Below are 25,065 nucleotides of genomic sequence, written 5' to 3'. Positions count from 1 at the left end.
AGAGACGCAGGTGATGAGAGAGACACAGGTGATACAGGTGATGAGAGACGCAGGTGATGAGAGAGACACAGGTGATACAAGTGATGAGAGACGCAGGTGATGAGAGAGACACAGGTGATACAGGTGATGAGAGACGCAGGTGATGAGAGACACAGGTGATACAAGTGATGAGAGACGCAGGTGATGAGAGAGACACAGGTGATACAGGTGATGAGAGACGCAGGTGATGAGAGACACAGGTGATACAGGTGATGAGAGACGCAGGTGATGAGAGACACAGGTGATACAAGTGATGAGAGACGCAGGTGATGAGAGAGACACAGGTGATACAGGTGATGAGAGACGCAGGTGATGAGAGACACAGGTGATACAGGTGATGAGAGAGACGCAGGTGATGAGAGACACAGGTGATACAGGTGATGAGAGACGCAGGTGATGAGAGAGACACAGGTGATACAGGTGATGAGAGACGCAGGTGATGAGAGAGACACAGGTGATACAAGTGATGAGAGACGCAGGTGATGAGAGAGACACAGGTGATACAGGTGATGAGAGACGCAGGTGATGAGAGAGACACAGGTGATACAAGTGATGAGAGACGCAGGTGATGAGAGACGCAGGTGATACAGGTGATGAGAGACGCAGGTGATGAGAGACACAGGTGATACAGGTGATGAGAGACGCAGGTGATGAGAGAGACACAGGTGATACAGGTGATGAGAGACGCAGGTGATGAGAGACACAGGTGATACAGGTGATGAGAGACGCAGGTGATGAGAGACACAGGTGATACAGGTGATGAGAGACGCAGGTGATGAGAGACGCAGGTGATACAGGTGATGAGAGACGCAGGTGATGAGAGACACAGGTGATACAAGTGATGAGAGACGCAGGTGATGAGAGAGACACAGGTGATACAGGTGATGAGAGACGCAGGTGATGAGAGACACAGGTGATACAGGTGATGAGAGACGCAGGTGATGAGAGACACAGGTGATGAGAGACACAGGTGATACAGGTGATGAGAGACGCAGGTGATGAGAGACGCAGGTGATACAGGTGATGAGAGACGCAGGTGATGAGAGACACAGGTGATACAAGTGATGAGAGACGCAGGTGATGAGAGAGACACAGGTGATACAGGTGATGAGAGACGCAGGTGATGAGAGACACAGGTGATACAGGTGATGAGAGACGCAGGTGATGAGAGACACAGGTGATGAGAGACACAGGTGATACAGGTGATGAGAGACGCAGGTGATGAGAGAGACACAGGTGATACAGGTGATGAGAGACGCAGGTGATGAGAGACACAGGTGATGAGAGACACAGGTGATACAGGTGATGAGAGACGCAGGTGATGAGGGAGACACAGGTGATACAGGTGATGAGAGAGACGCAGGTGACACAGGTGATGAGAGAGACACAGGTGATGAGAGAGACACAGGTGATGAGAGAGACACAGGTGATGAGAGAGACACAGGTGATACAGGTGACGAGATAGACGCATGTGACGTGAGAGAGACACAGGTGATGAGAGAGACACAGGTGATGAGAGAGACGCAGGTAACGTGAGAGAGACGCAGGTAACACAGGTGATGAGAGGTTGCAGTCTCCTCGCCTCTCCTAACAATCATGCTCTTCTCTCTTTCTCTCCGCCCTTCCCACAACTTCTAGAGCACAGCGTTTATTTATCAGCTGATAGTTGGCGCTCGCGATCGAGTTACTGATGAGTATTGAGTAGATTACCGTTAGCAAGAGGAATCGATTATGAAAAGTGTGATCTTGAGATTGGTTCGTGACTTGCCAAGTTGCCATATCAGCTGATAGTTGAAACTCTTGATTAAGTTACTGATCAGTATTGAGTATGTTACCATTAGCAAGAGGAATCGATTATGAAAAGTGTGATCTTGAGATTGGTTCGTGACTTGCCATATCAGCTGATAGTTGAAACTCTTGATTAAGTTACTGATCAGTATTGAGTATGTTACCATTAGCAAGAGGAATCGATTATGAAAAGTGTGATCTTAAGATAGGTTCGTGACTTGCCATATCAGCTGATAGTTGAAACTCTTGATTAAGTTACTGATCAGTATTGAGTATGTTACCATTAGCAAGAGGAATCGATTATGAAAAGTGTGATCTTGAGATTGGTTCGTGACTTGCCATATCAGCTGATAGTTGAAACTCTTGATTAAGTTACTGATCAGTATTGAGTATGTTACCATTAGCAAGAGGAATCGATTATGAAAAGTGTGATCTTAAGATAGGTTCGTGACTTGCCATATCAGCTGATAGTTGAAACTCTTGATTACGTTACTGATCAGTATTGAGTATGTTACCATTAGCAAGAGGAATCGATTATGAAAAGTGTGATCTTAAGATAGGTTCGTGACTTGCCATATCAGCTGATAGTTGAAACTCTTGATTACGTTACTGATCAGTATTGAGTATGTTACCATTAGCAAGAGGAATCGATTATGAAAAGTGTGATCTTAAGATAGGTTCGTGACTTGCCATATCAGCTGATAGTTGAAACTCTTGATTACGTTACTGATCAGTATTGAGTATGTTACCATTAGCAAGAGGAATCGATTATGAAAAGTGTGATCTTAAGATAGGTTCGTGACTTGCCATATCAGCTGATAGTTGAAACTCTTGATTACGTTACTGATCAGTATTGAGTATGTTACCATTAGCAAGAGGAATCGATTATGAAAAGTGTGATCTTGAGATAGGTTCGTGGCTTGCCATATCAGCTGATAGTTGAAACTCTTGATTACGTTACTGATCAGTATTGAGTATGTTACCATTAGCAAGAGGAGGCGACTATGAAAAGTGTGATCTTGAGAGAGGTTCGGGACTTGCCGACACAGATGAGAAGTTCCACGTGGGGTGATCACTGCTCCATACGAGGCCTGTCATATAGACAAGCAGACAATATCACCGCTTCCCACTTTCATCTCACCACATAAAAGATAAAAGTATTGTTTTTTTACGCAACCCACCCACCGCACGTTGCCCTAAAAAGAAACAATTAAAAAAAACTTTTTTGCCAGGTCAGGGCCCAATGAGCGCTGTAGCTCGTTCGTCAGAAGCGAGCAGGATATCACTAATGATGGCTCAAGGAAGTTGCTTATCATCGCGTGCAAATATATGGCAGCCAGACACTCTAAACGCGTGATGTTAATTCTAAATGTGGAAGGGAAGAACCGGAGGCCACGGAGAAAGGTCCACGCGTCCACGGGGGGAGAGAGACACGCAAACTCTAAATATGAGCAAGCATCCGGGTCGGGATCGAACCCACGAGCTCCTGTACACCAGGCGAGGTAGTTAACATCTCACCTCTGGGAGTGCATGAGCAGGCATTGAATCAGTACAAGAAAACTCTGGACCGATTTCGAACATTCATAGTCTCAGCGTGGCAGTGATAAAACCTAAAATCATGATCACTGTCATCATTCATATTGTTTTATTTTATTTATATTATTACTTTTAGTAATTTTTTTATTTTATTTTTTACCCACGTGACTTTACCGAAAAAAACCCCAAGAGTATGATATTGTTTTGACGGAGTGCCATTGTGGGAGGTTGACCCTCCTCCACTCTGCACGCAGAGAGCGTGCGATGATCTCACCACCACCACTACCACCACTCACGGGGCTGTACGCATCCGGACGCATGGGGTTGAGGGGTGGGGCCGCTTGCTGATGATGGGTTCAGAATAGTGGCCTTGCGTGACCTCTCCGAGCTTTAGAATTCACACAAAGAAGGAGGGGAGCGGGGTGGGTGGGGAGACGGCGGGCGGCGGCGTGTTACTTAGACTGCAACATCACGAGCCACGGTGGCGTTTTGTGTGCGGCTGTCACCGTGAACTGTTTGCTGGCGAACGATTACGAACGACACAACAGCCCCCCCCCGCCCCCCCCCCCCGCCCCCCACAACCCCCCCCCCCGCCCCCCCCACCCCCGCCCGCCCCCCACACCCCGCCAACCACAGCGAGCCAGGGATGTTCCGCCGACGTGGGCGATGTCTCGCGTGGAACAAAACCAGGAACGGATCTCCGCTCGGTTGTCATTTCGTCCGATGCGAGAACCCTCGGCGGGTTCTTTTCTTTCTTTCTTTCTCTCTTTCACGTCTCGCAGGGATTTCTCCACCATGACTCTGCCGAAGCACGCCGAGGAGGTGAACGCGTGCGAGGAGGACCGCCACCCCAAGCGGCCAGAGCGCATCTTGGGCTCCTGGCGTCATCGCAGGAGAGGGATTTGCTACTGCAAAAACACCTTGCTCACGTTCACCATCGCCGGTGAGTCCTCTATACTCCATCCTCAAGTCCTCCATCCTCCTGGGGGTGAGTGCTCCATCATCCATCCTCCTGAGAGTGAGTGCTCCATCCTCCTGGGAGTGAGTCCTCCAATCTCCATCCTCCTGGGAGTGAGTGTTCCAATCCTCCATCCTCCTGAAAGTGAGTGCTCCATCCTTCTGGGAGTGAGTGCTCCATTCTCCATCCTCCTTCTGGGAGTGAGTGCTCCATCATCCAACCTCCTGGGGGTGACTCCTCCATCTTCCTGGAGTCCTGGGAGGATAATCGGAGGGTGCAGGGATAGAACTACAAACTAAACACACCAAAATCAGCTTTAAAGAAATTAGTTTTCAATCTAAAGTTGACCAGCCTCCTCTTGGCAGCCCCTCCCTCCGCCCTCGGTTACTTACTCTGACTAATATATATTTTTTACGTGATCATCATCATCATTATAGTTTTTTTGTACGAAGTATTTTTTATTTAGAACAATAAATGTATAGGCGTGTAGAGTATATCGTGTTTATTTAGAGCGCGGTTTCACAACCTCCAAGCCTCGCCACCCACCGTACCGTCTTCCCGCATTAACAAATGTACAAATACAGGTGAACTCGTCCCACGCTGCACGCGCCCGATGATTGTTCAACACGACCCACGTGACGCGCCCATCAATTAACACACTCTCTGCGTGAATAGAGCCGATGTACATTAGCATTTAGATGCCAGTGAGTGTGTCAACACGTGTCACACGCGCAGGAGCGGTAGTGTAGTAGCGATTAGAGCGCTGCGCTACGAACCTCACGGCGAACACCAGTGACGATTATCTGAATCGGTCATGGGCCTCACCTAGGTCGACTCAGCCACAAATTAGTACCTTGTGCGGCGTGTAAACATCGCCACCCACCCCCTCGCGTGCCGTGTCGGCCTTCATAGGTGCTCGCTAACAGCACTTGCCCCAGCAGTCTGCTAAGGCTAAATGGGGGGATCTTTGTCTTTGTTACACGTGCACACGCGATGTTTTACACACCGCGCCAGGTACTCATTTGAGGCTGAGTCGACCTAGGGCCAGGCCCAGCACCACGGTTCAGGTAATCGTCACGGGTGTTGGTGGCCGTGAGCGGGAATCAAATATCGTAGCGCGCTAACCGCTGCGCCACCGTTCCCCGCGTGCAGCAAACATCACCGCACCTGGGGCGGCCTTCAGACTGACACTCGTCGAGACAGAGACGAAGACATCTTCTTCTTGATTCTGTCGGTAAAGTCACGTAGAAGGGAAATAATAAAATAACAAAAGTTTGAAAAAATTCTTATGTTTTATTTTTATTATTTTATTATTTCCCTTCTACGTGACTTTACCGAAAGAACCAAGAAGATTTGGCTCAATGGTTTATTTCGCGGGGTTTCTTTGAAAGCGCGCGTTCGGCAAAGGCGGCGATGCCTCGCTAGAGGGGGCCACTGACCCCCTCGTCTCGCGAGGACTTCTCCTGCTCGAGCCTGGGACGACTCCCACCACAGCCCCATTCACGTCCCAGTGCCGCTGCTGTTGCTGTAAGTGGGGAGCGGTAGCGCAGCAGTTCCTAGCGGCGTTGCGCCACCAACCCCCGGCGAACCGAGCTCACGATCGCCGCTCGCGGCTCAACGGCAACCGGTGACGATTCATCTGCACCGGTCCTGACACTCGCCCAGGATTAGGTTGACTCAAATCCCAAAAGAGCATCCGGTGTGCGATGTGAAAAAAAAACATCGTGACGAGGGAGACAAAGGCGACCGAGTGTGGTGTTGGCCACCCACCACTTCGTGTGCCGTACCAGCCTTCATAGGTGCTACTCGCTAACCAGACATCCCCCCCCGAAAAACATCTGTTCAGGCTATACGGGGGGGGGGGGGGGGGTCTTTGTCTTGTCTTCGATGTGCTACATTTGATGTTCCAAGCATCGCCTCGTGAAACTGAATGAGGAGCGCTTAGATCGAAAACTGCGGTGACAACATCGGAGAAGCTCCCCGTGCCCACGTGAGACGAATGGGAATAATCCTCGCCCTTTCACAGAGGAGGTGGGGGTGGGGGTTTCTCACGATGAGAGCCTCCCCTGTTACGTGATCTTACCCAATGGCTTTGCCCCCCCACCACCCCCACCACCCTCCTACAGGCCTGGTTCTGCCCGATGTGACCGATTACCTTTGCCTCCACTCAGAAGCTTCCTGCACGAGTTGAGCGAGCGAGGCTTTCGCATTGATCGCTGCTGCTGCGCTGGTAGCTGAAGCCGCGGTGACTCCGCCGTGCCGATGAGTCCGTTTTTCGGGGACCCAATCACGGCCCGCCGTTGTCTGTCACGTAGCACATCACCCCGCCGCTGCGCGCTGTCAAATGGGATCGGTCACATTCGGCTCGGAGTTATTTTGACGGCGACGCGTGGGCACAGATGACGAGAGAAGCTCCTCGTCAGCAGCCTGCCGATGGATGTCTGCACGTGGTGAAACGCACGTGCTTATAACAAAGATCCCCCATATAGCCTTAACAGACTGTAGGGGTAAGTGCTGTTAGCGAGCACCTATGAAGGCCGGAACGGTACACGAGGGGGTTGGGTGGCCAGCACCACGCCCGACCGCCTTTGTCTCCCCAGTGGCGATGTTTACACACCGCACCAGGTACTCATTTGAGGCTGAGTCGACCTAGGGGAGGCCCAGGACCGGTTCAGATAATCGTCACTGGTGTTGGCCGTGAGCGGGAATCGAACCCGTGTCGCCGGGTTCATAGCGCAGCGCGCTAACCGCTGCACCACCGCTCCCCATATACGCACGTGGTGAAACGCACGTGGTTTTTTTTTTGTCATCGCGATTGAGAAGCAGGTATTCGCGCACACCGGTGGAGGGCGCGCACGTGCAAAGCGCAGCCGGATATTTTTTTTTCAAACTAAATAAACAATTGTCGACTTTGAAGGCAAAGGGCCCAAAACGTCAAACGGTCACCAACGATGAACAGCACTGCGGGGGACGGTACCGAGAGGCTCTCATCCAGCAGTGGAGAGAACACGGCCGACCACGACGACGACGATGAGGATGAATGGTTGTGGGCTACCAACACTTCGTTGTGTCTTCGCTCGTTTCTTTGCGAATCGCACTTTTGTCTTCAGTGTCATTTCCCAATCGATGGTTCTCTGACATCAACAAATCTTCCCCCGCCCCCCCCCCGTCAATGTTATAGAGTTGAGGCGAGGCTCGGAGACGTTGCCCTGGCAACGTGACGCGCTACACAAGATCACCCCCTTCTCGAACGAGTCTGCGTTTTTTTGAGTTCTTGAATGATTAAAAAAAACTTTTTTTTTAAACACGCAATAACAAGCTGCTGAACGGCAGAGTTTGAAGACGATTGTCGAGTTGATGGTGTCAAACGCTCCATAGAATGTTATAAAACGGGCGTGCAATCCATCTCGTCTTCCTCCTTCTCTGCACATTAACATTCCATCAGACACGCGGCCTTCCGGGAGAGGTTTTCTTTTTCTTTTCAGCCACATGAGTTCAATGCAAGCAACAACTCTGGACCGGTTTTGACGTTTATTGTCTCATCAGCAGCAGAATCAGGGCCCCGCTGGTGCATTGCCACGTGTCTGTAGGAAAGCACATGCCCGTCTGTTAGATGTGGGTCCAAAATAATCCTACTCCACCATCACCTATTCGTATTGTTTGACATTACATTTGAGAACTTCTTGTATCTGTTGACCCACATGCCCCCCCCTCCACCCCCCACCACGTGTCGACAGGAGTGATCATGGGGGTGCTGTTTGGAGTTGTGTTCCGTCGAAGCGGTCAGCTGCAGCCGAACACCATCCTCATCATCTCCTTCCCCGGGGAAATTCTCATGCGAATGCTCAAGATGCTCATCCTGCCGCTCATCGTCTCCAGCCTCATCACAGGTAGCGCCGCCACCCTCGAGCGTCGCGGTCTGTCACGTGGCGGTGTGTGACGTCACGGTGTGTCACGTGGCGGTGTGTGACGTCACGGTGTGTCACATGGCGGTGTGTCACGTGGCGGTGTGTCACGTGGCGGTGTGTGACGTCACGGTGTGTGACGTCACAGTGTGTCACGTGGTGGTGTGTCACGTCACAGTGTGTCACGTCGCGTGATGTCACGTGGCGGTGTGTCACGTCACGGTGTGTCACGTGGTGGTGTGTGACGTCACGGTGTGTCACGTGGCGGTGTGTCACGTGCCGGTGTGTGACGTCACGGTGTGTGACGTCACAGTGTGTCACGTGGTGGTGTGTGACGTCACGGTGTGTCACGTCGCGTGATGTCACGTGGCGGTGTGTCACGTCACGGTGTGTCACGTGGTGGTGTGTGACGTCACGGTGTGTCACGTGGCGGTGTGTCACGTGGCGGTGTGTGACGTCACGGTGTGTGACGTCACAGTGTGTCACGTGGTGGTGTGTCACGTCACGGTGTGTCACGTCGCGTGATGTCACGTGGCGGTGTGTCACGTCACAGTGTGTCACGTGGTGGTGTGTGACGTCACAGTGTGTCACGTGGCGGTGTGTCACGTCACGGTGTGTCACGTGGCGGTGTGTCACGTGGCGGTGTGTCACGTGGCGGTGTGTGACGTCACGGTGTGTCACGTCACAGTGTGTGAGGTGGCGGTGTGTCACGTCACGGTGTGTCACGTCGCAGTGATGCCACCCCCCAGGCTTGTCGGGCCTGGATGCGCAGTCGAGCGGCCGCATGGGCCGCCGGGCCCTGATCTACTACTTGGCCACGTCCGTGACGGCCGCCATCCTGGGCATCGTCCTGGTGCTCGCCATCCACCCGGGAGACCCCAGCGTCAAACCGGACCACGGCCACGACGAGGAGGAACTCCGGGAGGTGTCGAGCGTCGACGCGATCTTCGACCTCATTCGAAACGTCTTCCCGGAAAACCTCGTGCAGGCGTGCATCCAACAGGTGACGGATGGTGGTTGTTGTTGATGTTTCGCTCGGTGGGCGAGAGGGCAGGGGGGCAGGTGGGACGGGGGCAGGGGGTGCCCACCCCCCACCCCCCCCCCCCGTGGCTAAAGCTACGAGTTGGAGGTCCCCCCTTGACAACCACCACGAGGTAGGTTGAATGTAAAATAACAAACAAACTGATGTGAGCAGGCAAGAGGAGCCGCGATTTGTAGCCGAAGTGTACTCCTGACTGGGTTGTTTTTTAATCTCTCTTTATATTGTTCCGTGTTGTATCTCACTGACCCACGCCGCCTGGACATGTGCGAAAAAGGGCTCCAGAGCTCATCGCAATTTCCTCCTGCAGCCTAAATAAATATCGCCGATTCTGCACGCGGAGTGAACGCGACGTCCTTGACCCACCCCTGGTGTCCTTCGCCCCCCCCCCCCCCCGCGCAAAGATCCACACGGTGACCACGACGGTGGTGGTGCCCCCTACGCTGGCCAGAGACGTTGCCAACCTGAGTTCAAGCCAAGCTCCCGTCACGGACCTCCATGACGCCACGCCGGCTCCCGCGTACAACTCGAGCAACTCCAGCGAGGAGGACGGCTTCCAGCTCCTCACCACCAAGACGTTGGTCTACACGGACGGCATGAACGTGCTGGGTAAGCCGCTGTGCGTGGGGTTGTTACTGTCCTGTTCGGCGAACGTTCGCGTGACTTTGAGCGAACGTTCTTCCCACGGGGAGAGAAAAGAGTTCAACAAATCAGTTAACGGAGCAACGCGGTGGCTGGCTCCATCAGTTCGGATCGAGCGATCGGACAGTTTCCAGTTCAAATCCTGATCGGGGGGGGGGGGGGGGGCGTGGCGGGAGGGGGGGTTGACTCGGCTCAACATCCCTCTCTCTCGGGGTCGGAAGGAAGAGCCTTCCAGACGGCCGCAGAAGCGCATCTGACAGCGCGCGATGGCGGTGAGCGTCATTGTTCGATGGCTTAGCCAAAGTCCGCCGCTGCTGGCGAGCATGTTATTGGGACGGCCACGTGGCCTCCAACGAATTGGGCCACGTGGAGCTGGCCCCATCAAAACGAAGCACCTGCCTGGGTATTTTGTACCATCGGACACTACACCGCCACAACTCCCAATCGGTGATAGGGCAGTTGTGGAGAGAGTGGAGAGTTTCCCATACCTGGGCAGTGTGCTCATGACAGGCTCCGGTTAAACAGCAGAGGTGTCAATCCGAATCAGTCGAGCGGCATTATCTTTTCATCGGTTGCGTAACGCTGTGTGGAAGCTGCCTGGTCTATCACTCCGCACGAAGCTTCAGGTCTTCTCGGCCACGGTCATTCCCTCCCTTCTCTACGCTTGCGAGCTTTTAAACCGGGGCGCAGCTGCGCGTCCCTGCGCGTCGTCAAGCCACCAACCCCCACCGCGTGCTTCTGCGTAGGCTTGATCTGCTTTGTCATCGCCTTCGGAGTGGTGATGGGCAAGATGGGAGACGAGGCCACGCCGATGCTCAAGTTCTTCAGCGTCCTCAACGAGGTCATCATGCGACTCGTCATCATCGTCATCTGGCGAGTGCGGCGACAGGGAGCGCGCGCCTCGACCGCCGATAGCGGTGGCTCGCGACCGGTGCCCCCTCCGCGGAACTGTTGTGTGCGTGTGTGTTTGTGTGTGTATGTATGTGTATGTATGTGTGTGTATATGTGTGTATGTGTGTTTAACACATAGTAGGCTTTCGCAACTAAAATGATCCATAATAGAGGTTTTTCGGGCTAGATCGCGTAAATATATAAATGTGTCGTTAAACCCGCCACCACCCGACAAAGCCAATGAGTAAGGTTTGTCACGTAAACAGAACAATGCCAATTTCCTTACGAGTACAGCACACCGGTGTGTTGGAGAGTAAAACCCACAAAAAAGCCCAACAACCGCCAATGAGATAATTGTTTTTTTTCTACCCTTCTATCTGGCAACAAAACTGACACCTTTTTTTACAAGGAGTCATGTTTGCATAGACCACAATACCTGCAGTCATAATGCAAACAAAAAACACAACTCTGATAATGTATGCACTGTCCTTGAAGTTGATTGGTCCACACCCGAGACAGCTTTCCTTAGAGCCTAGTCTCACATGGTGTTGGACCAGATGACGCCAAAAGGCGCACAACTCAAAGACAATGCACCATCAGAGTATGAGAGCTAGGGGTAAGCATTTACACCATTGGAACCTCATTTGCCAGTAAAAAATATGATAATTGTTTTTTTACCCTTCTATCTGGCAACAAAACTGACACCTTTTTTTTACAAGGAGTCATGTTTGCATAGACCACAATACCTGCAGTCATAATGCAAACAAAAAACACAACTCTGATAATGTGCACTGTCCTTGAAGTTGATTGGTCCACACCCGAGACAGCTTTCCTTAGAGCCTAGTCTCACATGGTGTTGGACCAGATGACGCCAAAAGGCGCACAACTCAAAGACAATGCACCATCAGAGTATGAGAGCTCGGGGTAAGCATTTACACCATTGGACTTCAAGGACAGTGCACATTATCATAGTTATGTTTTTTTTGTTTGCATTATGACTGCAGGTATTGTGGTCTATGCAAACATGACTCCTTGTAAAAAAAAAAGGTGTCAGTTTTGTTGCCAGCTAGAAGGGTTAAAAACCAATTATCATATTTTTTCACTGGCAAATGAGGTTCCAACCCGCCAATGAATCGCGAACTCGCCATGCATCGTCGCTTGCGGAGTCGCGGAGCGTCGGTCGCTAAAGGCGGCTGTGTCCGCGTGGCTGTGCTCACGTGGGACAGGTACTCTCCGATCGGCATCGCGTCGCTCATCTGCGGCAAGATCGCCGAGCTCAGCGACCTGCACGTGGTCATGCGCCAGCTGGGCATGTACATGCTCACGGTCATCGTGGGCCTCCTCATCCACGGCGCCGTCATCCTGCCGCTCGTCTACTTCGTCATCACGCGCAAGAACCCCATCAAGTTCTTCGTGGGCGTCTTCCAGGCGTGGCTCATGGCTCTGGGCACCGCATCCTGGTTCGGATTCTCCTCTTCCCACGCTCGCAAAGGGCGGTGATCGATGGCGCGCTTGTCGACAACTTGCGGTGTCGTCGTCGTCGTCGTAGATTGATAAGCTCGTTTCAATTGACAAACATACGAACATCGGTAAAATAATGTTGACAGAGGAGGAAGAGATGATCACTATCGTCAACAACAGCATGATCATCATCAGTAGCAGCACCATGAATCTGGATAATATTTTTGAACAGCAGCAGTGTCATTAATATTTGTATCATCAAATTTTCTTGCTGAAGATTTCACACCTGATGATTGCTTGTGCTGCAGTCGAAACGTCGTGAGAATTTTAATTGTTTTCTATTATTTTATTATTTCCCTTCTACGTGACTTTACCGAAAGAACCAAGAATATGAATCCCTGCAGTCACGAAAGCTTTAAATCAAAATTTGTATCATCATCACTAGGATCATCATCCATAGCACCGTAAGTTGTCAGCATCTTTGTTTATCGAATGAGCTATGAAGCTACGACATTTTTTTGTTTTGGCACGGATGTCAAGTAGCGGTGGGTCAGTGAGTGACAACAATACAAAAACACGATGGGAGTGTAATATAGAGCTAAGGTGTGTGGAGCTTCTTACAAAAGCGTGCATAGCCAACCGTGATAATCGGAGGTGCTAAAAATCGGTAGGCAAGTCTCTAAAAATAAATCAGGCATATAAATACTGTTCGCACGTGCAAATAATTTGTTACCGATTTGTCCACATCAAATGCAAGCCTTGGGGCAAGGCAGCAAGACAACAACAACAACAGCAGCGGCAGCCTCAGACCGCACCTTCCGATATTAGGAAGCCACTTGAGCAATGCACTTTTAAATTTAGATTGAAAACTAATTTCTTTGGAACTGCTTTTGTGTGTTGCCCTTGCCTCCGCGCCTCCGATTAGCACGGTTGGACACGTACGGTGCGAAATAAGTTCAACACGCAAACATCTACATACATCTATCTATACGAGATAAGATCCAGCTTGCAAGGAAGCCTTTGCAATGTCACCTTTGATTTGAAGCTTTCGTGACTGCAGGAATCCATACTCTTCGGCTCTTTCGGTAAAGTCGCGTAGGTAGAAAAAATAAAATATACCTACGTGACTTTACCGAGAGAACCAAAGAGTAACGTTACCATACTCTGAGGTTTTTTTCGGTAAAGTCACGTAGGAAAAAAATAATAAAAATATAATAGAAATAATAATAGGAATAAAATAATAAATCACGACGTTTCGGAGGCAACACAAGTCTCCATCATCAGGTGGGACCGTCACAGCTCAATTTAACAGATAGGTGAAATTCCTTCCCGTAGAATGTATTAAAGTGACTTTACCGAAAAAACCTAAGAGTATGAATCCTTGCAGTCACGAAAGCTTCAAATCTAGAATGAACACCCTCTACCGGGAGGAATTTCACCTATCTGTTAAATTGAGCTGTGACGGTCCCACCTGATGACGGAGACTTGTGTTGCCTCCGAAACGTCGTGCAGAGAGAGGGAGGGGTTAGAGAAGAAATTAATCATTAACTCATTGACATGCTAATTTCTTCTCTAACCCCTCCCTCTCTCTGCCCCCGCCCCCCTCTGTCTATTTAAGGCCTCGCCACAGAGACGATCTCCCTCTCTGTGACTGTGTTACTCTCTCTATGTATCTTGGTGATATCTGTCTGCTTATATGTCTGTCTATAGTTTTCTGGTTATATTTTTTGTTGCTATTTCATTTATACCTGATGATGATTGCTTGTGTTGCAATCGAAACGTCGTATGCTATTATTTAATTTATTATTTTATCTTTATACGTGACTTTACCGAATGAAGTCCAACAGTACATACAGAGCCTAACAACGCACGTGCCTTGTGGGTGCAGCGCCGGAACCCTTCCCGTCACGTTCCGCTGCCTGGAGGAGAACCTGAAGATCGACAAGCGGGTGACGCGCTTCGTGCTGCCAGTGGGTGCCACCATCAACATGGACGGCACGGCACTCTACGAGGCGGTGGCCGCCATCTTCATCGCGCAGATGAATGGCGTGGCCCTCGACGGGGGACAGATCGTGATCGTCAGGTACACCACGTGACGTGGGGTGGCTGGAGGGGAGGGGGTTGACAGATCGTGATCGTCAGGGACACCACGTGACGTGACTGGAGGGAAGGGGGTTGACAGTTCGTGATCGTCAGGTACACCACGTGACGTGGGTGGCTGGAGGGGAGGGGGTTGGCAGATGGTGATCGTCACGTGCACCAGGTCACGTGGGTAGCTGGAGGGAAGGGGGTTGACAGATCGTGATCGTCAGGGACACCACGTGGGTGGGTGGCTGGAGGGGAGGGGGTTGACAGATCGTGATCGTCAGGTGCACCAGGTCACGTGGGTGGCTGGAGGGTAGGGGGTTGCCAGTTCGTGATCGTCAGGTGCACCAGGTCACGTGGGTGGCTGTAGGGGAGGGGGTTGACAGATCGTGATCGTCACGTGCACCACGTCACGTGGGTGGCTGGAGGGGAGAAGGGTTGACAGATCGTGCATGGCCGGGCTTAGCGCAGTGCGCTAACCACTGCACCACCGTTCCCCAGTATCACGAGGTTGTCTAACGCTGCCGTGCCCCCCCCCCCCAACCCTCGCCAGCATGACGGCCACGCTGGCGAGCGTGGGTGCCGCCAGCATCCCGAGTGCCGGCCTGGTCACCATGCTCATCGTCCTCACGGCCGTGGGACTCCCTACGTCTGACATCAGTCTGCTGGTGGCTGTCGACTGGTTCCTGTGAGCGTTACCCCCCCTCCCCCATCCCCCCCCATCCCCTCTGCAGGGCAGAGTTATACTGTTAGTTCTTTCGTTAAAGTCACGTAGGTAAAAATTGTTTTTTAATAAATAAAATAAAATCACGACGTTTCGGAGGCAACACAAGTTTCCGTCATCAGGTGGGACCGTCACAGCCAGATTTGCTGCATCAAGTGTGATGAAACGTCGTGATTTTATTATTTTATTTTTTAAAAATTTTTATTTTATTTTTTGTACCTACGTGACTTTACCGAAAGAACTAAGAGTATGAATCCTTGCAGTCACGAAAGCTTCAAATCTAGAATTAAGGGCAGAGTTAGTTCATCCGATCTCTAGGAAATTCGCAAGCGACAAGGACGCACTACTAAACCCAAACTAGTTTGTATTTACTTTTTGGTTCATTCGGTAAAGTCATGTAGAAAATAACTTAATTAAATAATATAGTACGACGTTTCGATTGCAACACAAGCAACCGTCATCAGGTATTATTTGACCAGGTAAGGCCCACTGAGCTATGGATTTTTTGGTTGTTCATTTCAAAAGCGGCCAGGCTATCACAAACGACAGCTCAACGAATTGGCTTATCGCGTGAACATTTACAGTGTAGCCAAAGAGTCTAAAAGCATGTTGCTAAATGGGGAGGGACAGAGAAATATCCACAAGGTGTGGATTTCACACCTGATGATGATTGCTTGTGTTGCAGTCGAAACATCGTGAGAATTTTATTGTTTTATATTTTTATTATATCATTGTTTCCCTTCTACGTGACTTTACCGAAAGAACCAAGAACATGAAGCCGGTTTAGTGTAAGAATATACCTGGCGAGGTAGTTAACATCTCGCCATCGTTCACCTGTGCGGCGTGCGGGGGGGGTGATGGGGGTCGATCGTGCAGGGACCGACTGCGCACCTCCGTGAACCTGCTGGGAGACGCGTTCGGAGCCGCCATCGTGCACCACCTCTCGCTCGCCGAGCTGGAGGCCGTGGACGCGGGGCGCGGGGAGGAAGGGCGCGGGGGGCTCCACCAGGAGGACGAGGAGGGGGACGAGGTGGCCGAGCTCGTGCCGCTCAAGGGCGGCGGCTCGCGGCACGGAGACGGAGTCGGTGGCGAGGTGCGGCTGGGAGCTGCGGTCACGCTCGCTGCAGTCGCGTTACCCTCCCCCCCACCAACACCAGACCCCCTCCCCCCCTAACCCCCCCGCCCCCCCCACCAGCCCCCCCACCAGCCCCCCCCCCACACCAGACCCCCACCAGCCCCCACCAGCCCCCCCCCACTCCAGACCCCCACCAGCCCCCCCCCCACTCCAGACCCCCACCAACCCCCACCAGCCCCCCCTCACTCCAGACCCCCACCAGCCCCCACCAGCTCTCCCCCCACACCAGAACCCCACCAGCCCCCCCCACCACCAGACCCCCACCAGCCCCCCCCCACCACCAACCCCCACCAGCCCCCCCCCCACACCAGACCCCATCCAGCCCCCCCCACACCAGACCCCCACCAGCCCCACCACCAACCCCCACCAGCCCCCCCCACCACCAACCCCCACCAGCCCCCCCCCCACCACCAGCCCCCCTCCCCACCACCAACCCCCACCAGCCCCCCCCCCACACCAGACCCCCACCAGCCCCCCCACCAACAAACCCCACCAGCCCCCCCCCCCCACCAGACCCCCACCAGCCCTCCCCCCACCGGACCCCACCACCCCCACCTCGCGAGCACGGGAACCCCTATATGAGCATCACGCGCGCGACTTCTATGGCAGAGGCGTGGAACTCAACATTCTCAAGTGGGAGGGGGGGGAGCAGTTTCCCACCAATTATGCCACGGCGGGGGGCTGGTGGGGGGACGTTGCCCCCCCCCCCAAATGTCTATTTCAAATTGGCTGAACGTTAATAATGCTGTGATAATAATACCAAAATAATCATTCTAAACAGGTTCTGCGGTAAGTATCACTCGAACACACCGGCCCCCATCGTGCAGCCCGTAGTGTGTGTGGTGGCGCTGCGCAGACGAACCAGGCGACCCGAGTTCGACTCGCCACTCACGGCACAGCACCGGTGACGATGATTATCCGAACCGGTCCTGGGCCTCTCTCCCCACGGCCGACAATGGTGCGGTGCCGAAACATCATCACCGGGGAGACAAAGGCGGTTGGGCGTGGTTCTGGCCACCCACCTCCCTTCGTGTGCCTTCATGTGTGCTCGTGAAGAGCACCTGCCCCGACACTCTGTTAAGGCTAAAAGGGGAATCTTTGTCTTTGTGTGTGTGCAGAGTGGCCTGGGCAGGAACGGCAGCGGCGCCGCGGAGTTCACGATCGGTGCGGAGGAGCCGTGGCGAGTCGAGAGCTGAGGGTCGCGTGCGGGAGAGAGTGTCGGAGAGTGTCAGAGAGAGTTCGAGAGAGAGTGCAGGAGAGAGTGGGGGAGTGGTAGACAGAGTCGGAGAGTGGTGGAGAGAGTGCAGGAGAGAGTGGGGGAGTGGTGGAGAGAGTGGGAGAGTGGTGGAGAGAGTGGGAGAGTGGTGGAGAGAGTCGGAGAGTGTCGGAGAGAGTTCGAGAGAGAGTGCAGGAGAGAGTGGGGGAGTGGTGGAGAGAGTCGGAGAGTGTCGGAGAGAGTTCGAGAGAGAGTGCAGGAGAGAGTGGGGGAGTGGTGGAGAGAGTCGGAGAGTGTCGAGAGTTCGAGAGAGAGTGGTGGAGAGAGTGGTGGAGAGAGCGGAAGAGAGACGCGGGCTCTGGTCAACTGGACGGACCTCCACGGTCAGGGACCTGGGGTCACTCAAGCCCCTTCTGTTTGAGTGAGGCCTAATTTGGGACGATGTTTTAATTCAGTTGCTTTTTTGTTTGAAATATATTAACAGAAAAATACCGTCAAACTGGCATTATATGTGTTCATAAAAAGAGCTGTTGAATAAAGTTTGTAAAAAAAAAAATGAACGGGTGTAAGAGCCGCGGGTGAATTTGAGCGCACGGTTATGGACACGTGGCGCACGCAACGCACGCGCGAAATTCAAATGTCAGTGCGGGCAAAGTTCACGCAATAGGCGCACGCCACGCTCATCTTATTATTACAATACTAGCTTTACTACCCGGCTTCGCCCGGGACTTGGATTCACCACGCCCGGCCGCCTTTGTCTCCCCAGTGGTCACACAGCACACCAGTTACTCGTTTGAGGCTGAGTCGACCAAGGGGAGGCCCAGGACCGGTTCAAATAATCGTCACCGGTGGTGGCCATGAGCGGAAATCGAACTCGGGTCGCCGGGTTCGTAGCGCAGCGCACTAACCAAGACACTACAATGCGTTACGCTTCCACATGCGCGGGTCACGTGACAGATTTGACGTCACAGCCCACTTGCTGTGCAAAAAATAAATGCATTATTGAGCTCCCCCCCAAAAAAAAACACACAAAAGTGTATTTTAATAATTTTTGCATGGTGTACACTCTGGAAAGTACCCACATGGCAAATTTCAAGTATGTTGTATGTCGGGAAGTACGCTAAACATTTTGAACAGACACACGGGCCAATCGCAGCGCTAGGAAAACCAAACGGACCAATCGTGTTTCGCAAATCCCTCACATTTCGTCCAATGAAAGTGCGTATGGTCCGGCGACAGACACACAGACAGACACACACACAGACAGACAGACAGATTTGCGATTTTATATATATAGATATATAGCGCCTTAATCCAAGGCGCTTTACAACAAAGACACAATTGTACGTCAGATGATGGCGCTTCAAAGAAAGAGTGGGGTTATGGTGACAGCAGAACAGGTGGGAGTGGTGAAGGAGGGATTGGGGTAGTGATAAGGATACTGATAGGGGTTGGAGTAGTGATAGGGGCAGTGATAGGGGTTGGGGTAGTGATAGGGGTTGGGGTAGTGATAGGGGTTGGGGTAGTGATAGGGGTTGGAGTAGTGATAGTGATAGGGGCAGTGATAGGGGTTGGGGTAGTAATAGGGGTTGGGGTAGTGATAGGGGTTGGGGTAGTGATAGGGATTGGGGTAGTAATAGGGGCTGGGGTAGTGATAGGGGTTGGGGTAGTGATAGGGGTTGGGGTAGTGATAGGGGTTGGGGTAGTGATAGGGGTTGGGGTAGTGATAGGGGCTGGGGTAGTGATAGGGGTTGGGGTAGTGATAGGGGTTGGAGTAGTGATAGTGATAGGGGCAGTGATAGGGGTTGGGGTAGTAATAGGGGTTGGGGTAGTGATAGGGGTTGGGGTAGTGATAGGGGTTGGGGTAGTGATAGGGGTAGTGATAGGGGTTGGGGTAGTGATAGGGGTTGGGGTAGTGATAGGGGTTGGGGTAGTGATAGGGGTTGGGGTAGTGATAGGGGTTGGGGTAGTGATAGGGGTTGGGGTAGTGATAGGGGTTGGGGTAGTGATAGGGGCTGGGGTAGTGATAGGGGTTGGGGTAGTGATAGGGGTTGGGGTAGTGATAGGGGTAGTGATAGGAGGAGTGATAGGAGTGATAGTGATACTGATAGGGGGGAATGATCCGGGTAGTGGGGTAGCTGGGGAGCGGGGGCAGATTGATGGGCTTGGGACAGGGGTCGGCAACCTGCGGCTCCGGAGCCGCATGCGGCTCTTTTGAACCTTGACCGCGGCTCCGGGGCGGATGCTAGCGAGGGGAGGAGGCGCACTGTGACACCTGCTCTGGCGTTGCTGCTGCTGACAGGTCGCCGCTCCGCTCCACACTGCCCGCCCGGTGACAGGCAATAACGTTGCCGTTGCTTTGTCACATGTTTGGAAGAAGTAAAAACCTTCCTGGGCAGCAAAGAGCTCACCTTTGCTGAGCTGGAACAGCCAGAGTGGCTGGAAAAATTACATTTTATGGTAGACATGACAGCACATCTAAACACGCTAAATACAACCCTTCAGGGGAAAGGAGGCACAGCCCTGCACATGCTGGAGGAGGTTTTGGCATTCGAGCGCAAGTTGACAGTGTTTGTCAAAGATTTACAGAGAGGTACACTGTCTCACTTTCCCTCTTTGAGAGAGTTCAAACAAAGTCATGATACGATAAATTTGGAATATTTCAAGTCTGCAATCACCACAATGCAAAGTTCGTTTGGGAAACGATTCTGTGAGTTTAGAGAGGAAAAAACGACATTATCCTTCCCTGTCACTCCCCTGGCGATCGATCCATCCCTATTGAATATGACTGCATTTGCAGGTGTAAGTCAACCTGATCTTGAGATGGAACTGGCCGATATAGCCGACAAAGATATATGGGTGTCCAAGTTCAAATGCTTGACCGCTACTCTTGAGGATGTTGCCCGTCAGAAGGCCATTCTGGCTCAGAATCATAAATGGAGTGATATTGAAAACGTTCCCAAACAGGACAAACTTGTATTCGAAACATGGAATGCCATCCCCAACACTTATATAAACATGAAAAAGTATGCATTTGGAGTCCTGTCGATCTTCGGCTCCACATATGTATGTGAGCAGGTCTTCTCCAACATGAACTATATTAAAAACAAACATCGATCACGCCTCACAGATGACAGCTTGCAAGCCTGTGTGAAAATGAAGGTGACGTCTTACAGCCCTGATGTGCAGACACTGTGCACTGAGGTTCAGGAGCAAAAATCCCATTAACCAGGTAATTTAGCTATTAATTTGCAAAAATATATTTTACATTGTTAAGTGAAAAAGTCCTTTTTTTATTCAGATTGACAGCTGACTGCACGATCCTGTATATAGCAATAAGGTAAGAAACAATATATGCAGTGTTATATTTGTTTTAAATGTTGCAATGGTTTTGCGGCTCCCAGTTTATTTTTTCCTTCGGAAACGGGTCCAAGTGGCTCTTTATGTCTTAAAGGTTGCAGACCCCTGGCTTGGGAGAAGAGATGGGGGTTGTTTTAAGGGAGGAACGGAATCTGTTGTGTGTGTGAAGATGATTGTTGCATCATCCCTTACTGCGAACAATTGGGCAGGACTCGAAAATGTGATCAATGGGATATACGGTATGGCAAATACCGGTTATATTGGATGTGTGTGTGGGGCGCTGTAGTGTAGCGGTTAGCGCACTGCGTTAGGAACCCAGCGACCCAGGTTTGATTTCCGTTTACCCTGAACACCCGTGACGATTATATGAACCGGTCCTGGGCCTCCCCTAGGTCGACTCAGCCTCAAATGAGTACCTGGTGCGGTGTGTAAACATCACCACTAGGGAGACAAAGGCGGCCGGGCGTGGTGCTGGCCACCCACCACTCGTGTACCGTTCCGGCCTTCATAGGTGCTCGCTAACAGCACTTGTCCCAACAGTCTGTTAAGGCTATAAGGGGGAGCTTTTCATTTGTGTGTGGGAGGGGCGGGGTTATGCCATTAAACAGTGCGGCAATCTCGGAGGCTTGTGTTTGATCACAATTATAACAGGACCCTGCGGGGTGGGCTGGTAGGAACGAATAACCAAAGAATATAAACATAATGTATTATTACACTTGTTAAGCCAGGAACGCCCCACTGAGTCTAAAGGTTTTTGTAGGGTCCTGCCAAGTGTTTGCAGTAGGGGGCGATGTTGATACACGGACGGACGGACGGACGATATAATCTATTGGTGGTCTGGTCCACTTCATTCCTACCAGTATTAATGCGTCGTTGAACCCGCTACCACCCGACACAGCCAACTAGCAAGGGTTGTCATGTAAACAGAACGTGGCCAATTCGTCACGGGTACAGCACTAACCGGTGTGTTGGAGAGCCAAGCCACAACATTTACAATCTGAGTACGACGTCTCGCCAGTAATTACAACTAGCTTCATCAGGCGACAGCCAGATCGGTGGTGGCGGGTTTAACCACACATTTATATATTTACGCGATCTAACCCAAAAAAAACCCTCTATTATGGGTGATATTGGTCGCGAAACCCTATGTCCAAAAGGCAAAGCGACCGTCAAAAATGACCGCACAATCGGCAGTTCCAGACACATTCGTTGTGGCGAGATGTTAACTACCTCGCCTGGTATACAGGAGGTCGTGAATTCGATCCCAACCTTGACGCCTGCTGCAGTATATTTGGAGTTTGCGTGTTGCGTCGGTGTGGTGGTCGCGTGGAGTATTCTCCGGGTCCTCCAGTTTTTCCCTCCACATTTACAATCAGCACCACCACGCGTTTAGAGTGTTTGGCTGTGGACATAAATACTCTTTGCTTCTTTCATACTCATAGTATGGATTCCTGCAGTCACGAAAGCTTCAAATCAAGATTGCTGCTATAAATGTCCACGCGATAAGCCACTTCGTCGGGCTATCGTTTGTGGCCAGGTCACTTCTGGCGAAATCCCCGATGATGCTGGATGCAATTACCAGCGAAACGTCGTACTCAAATTGTAAATGTTGTGGTTTCACGCTTCAACACACCGGTGGGCTAAAGCAGTGAACTAATTTGTCTTTTTTCAACGAGACACTTTTTTACTGATTGGCCGTGTCGGGTGGTGGAAGGTTACGACACATTCATAAATAACGCGATCTAACCTTAAAACGTTGATTATGAAGAACAACGTATCTCAGTGGGCCTTACCTAATTGCGTGCGTACAGGCATTAGAGTGCTCGCGGTAACGTCAGTGGGATTTAGTGTTCGGGCTGGTGACGACGAGAAGTGACGTGGGGCTCCTTTGGAAATGCCCCCCGGGGGCTTTGTGACGTCAATACAACACAGAGAGTCGCGCGCGCGGAGTCACGTGGTTCACTCTGAACGTGGGGGACATCAAACCACGCCGCGTGATGTAACTAACGCGTGGGGGGACATCGCCGCACAGCAACAATAGCTCGAGGTAGGGAGTGGAGGGGGGGTTAAATATAGTCCTGCACCTAATTTAAATGATATTATTTGGGTCTTTCGGTAAAGGCACGTAGATAGGTTCAAAGAAACTACGAATATGAATCCCTGCAGCCACGAAAGCTTTAAGGCAAGATCTAATTTGAATACTTCCACCTGTAAGAATAACATTTGAATTTAATCGTTTTAGTTCAACCGTCATGTGACACATATGTCGCTCAAAGAGGCAGGGCGGGATTTGGAAGTGCTGCCCCACTTCCCGTGGCTGGACAATCGAAAGGTCATTGGACGAGGTAGTTTCGGTCATCTTCGCAGCTGATTTTGGCTGGACATCGAACAAAGACGGCCAATGTGTCGTGAGCTTTAAGATGCGCGTCTGCGGCCGTCTGGAACGCTCTTCCTACCGATATTAGGAAGCCACTGGAGCGATGCACGTTTACATCATCTAGATCATGAAAACGAATTTCTTCATCATTGCTTTTTTGTCGTTTGTTGTCCTTGCCCCCACACCTCCGATTAGCACGGTTGGCTACGTACGTGCGAAAGAAGTTCAGCATGCATACATACAGCTCTGTGATGTCCGCTTCTGTGGGCTGGTCTCTAACACGAAGGGTTAGGTGCGGTTCAATGACACTAATATATGTGATGCGTGAAATTTACATGCGAAATGTAACATCAAATGTTTTTGCCGTTTGATGATGTATGAAAGCATGCAATGTGACTGACCTCCTGCATAACTAGATTGACTTTGGACTATACCACGATTTACGGGGGTGTTTTCAACTTTACATTTATAGATCTCCAATTCAAACTCCTGTATATAATTGTTACCCCCAATATAACATGTAAATAAAGGTGCAGCCTTGCAATGTCTTGCTCACGCATATGCTGGTGGAAGGGCCTTCGGCGAGCAGAAGGGAAGTCCAAATACTGCACCTCTACGGGGTATTTGGCCTACTTTTCCAGGCTGGCCGGACATCTTTGAAGAGTTCATATTCTTTGGTTCTTTCGGTAAAGTCACGGAGATAGAAAAAATAATAATGAAAATAAAGTGAATACAAATTACCATGACGTTTCGATCGCAACACAAGCGGTCGTCATCAGGAAAAGGAGTTAGCCTCTAAAGGCAAACTGTTTATAAAGGTTTGTAGATGGGCGTAGCCCAAGTGTATCAGCAGCACCAGCAATGCCAATGCAGCAGCACCAACATTGCCAATGCAGCAGCAATGCCAATGCAGCAGCAATGCCAATGCAGCAGCAATGCCAATGCAGCAGCAATGCCAATGCAGCAGCAATGCCAATGCAGCAGCAATGCCAATGCAGCAGCAATGCCAATGCAGCAGCACCAACATTGCCAATGCAGCAGCAATGTCAATGCAGTAACAATGCCAATGCAGCAGCAATGCCAATGCAGCAGCACCAACATTGCCAATGCAGCAGCAATGCTAATGCAGCAGCAATGCCAATGTAGCAGCAATGTCAATGCAGCAGCAATGCCAATGCAGCAGCAATGCCAATGCAGCAGCAATGCCAATGCAGCAAAGGGACACCAGGAAATCACTGCACCCCGCTCCACACACCACACTGCTACGGTGGAGGTTGATTGACAAGAAAACACAAGTCAAGTCATGACCCAAAGTGGTTGATGACATCGTTCCAATGCTTGCTGAGTCTATAAGCTTGCTCTCGGTTGAAATTGTGTCTGTGTCTGTATATATGTGTAGTGATTGTATCATTACTACTGTGTATACACGCACACGTGTGACGTCACTATGCCGGGAGCGTCACTACCACGTGGGTCTACACACACACATGACGTCATCCCGGCTGTATAGCAGGGTGATGGTTATGCAGGACGTCAGTCTTGGAAGAGGTGGGAGTACACACAAATTACCCCACTACACGTGATCGACCTGCAGATCGACTAACTGTGATGTAACCATTGATTCTGCTGGGTGAGAGGCTGGGGAAGGAGAAGGTTTAAGAAACTTCCATTGTTGTTTCAAGTACGGAAGGCGGTTAATTGAAAGCTACACTAAAAGAGGTGGGAATAACGAACACGAAGACTGACCATGACATATTTCGATTTCTCTAACTTTTCAATTCTGGCTCCTGTTAGTGTCCTTTGGCCAGATATTCTTGAAATCCGAGAGAATATTAAAAACAACCTCACAATATATATTATCTTGACATTTTATTACATTACGAAAATATCGTATTAATTTTAGGGCTCC

At 51.1% G+C, this 25,065-nt stretch overlaps 1 protein-coding gene across 1 annotated transcript; it reads left to right on the top strand.

Annotated features, from left to right (window-relative positions):
• Positions 1-3,972: 3,972 nt before the first annotated feature.
• On the top strand, positions 3,973-17,965 carry LOC144949175 (excitatory amino acid transporter 2-like). The gene is made up of 10 exons (XM_078879065.1): positions 3,973-4,306; positions 8,059-8,211; positions 8,976-9,229; positions 9,670-9,874; positions 10,654-10,780; positions 12,025-12,258; positions 14,148-14,342; positions 14,898-15,032; positions 15,945-16,161; positions 17,322-17,965. Exons 1-10 carry the CDS (start codon positions 4,030-4,032, stop codon positions 17,397-17,399), a joined length of 1,875 nt encoding a protein of 624 aa, XP_078735191.1. The 5' UTR covers positions 3,973-4,029; the 3' UTR covers positions 17,400-17,965.
• The last annotated feature ends 7,100 nt before the right edge of the window (positions 17,966-25,065 follow it).

This window comes from Lampetra fluviatilis, chromosome 53, assembly GCF_964198595.1.
Source record: "Lampetra fluviatilis chromosome 53, kcLamFluv1.1, whole genome shotgun sequence".
NCBI classification, from domain to species: Eukaryota; Metazoa; Chordata; class Hyperoartia; order Petromyzontiformes; family Petromyzontidae; genus Lampetra; species Lampetra fluviatilis.
This window is presented reverse-complemented; position numbering and strand designations above follow the sequence as displayed.

What these genes read in the sequence shown, in the direction of transcription:
- LOC144949175 (XM_078879065.1), top strand. Translation starts at nt 4,030, where the DNA reads ATGTCTCGCGTGGAACAAAACCAGGAACGGATCTCCGCTCGGTTGTCA. An exon ending in TGCAGGCGTGCATCCAACAG is followed by an intron (nt 9,230 to 9,669) that starts GTGACGGATGGT and finishes CCCCGCGCAAAG; the next exon opens with ATCCACACGGTGACCACGAC. An exon ending in GAGACGGAGTCGGTGGCGAG is followed by an intron (nt 16,162 to 17,321) that starts GTGCGGCTGGGA and finishes GTGTGTGTGCAG; the next exon opens with AGTGGCCTGGGCAGGAACGG.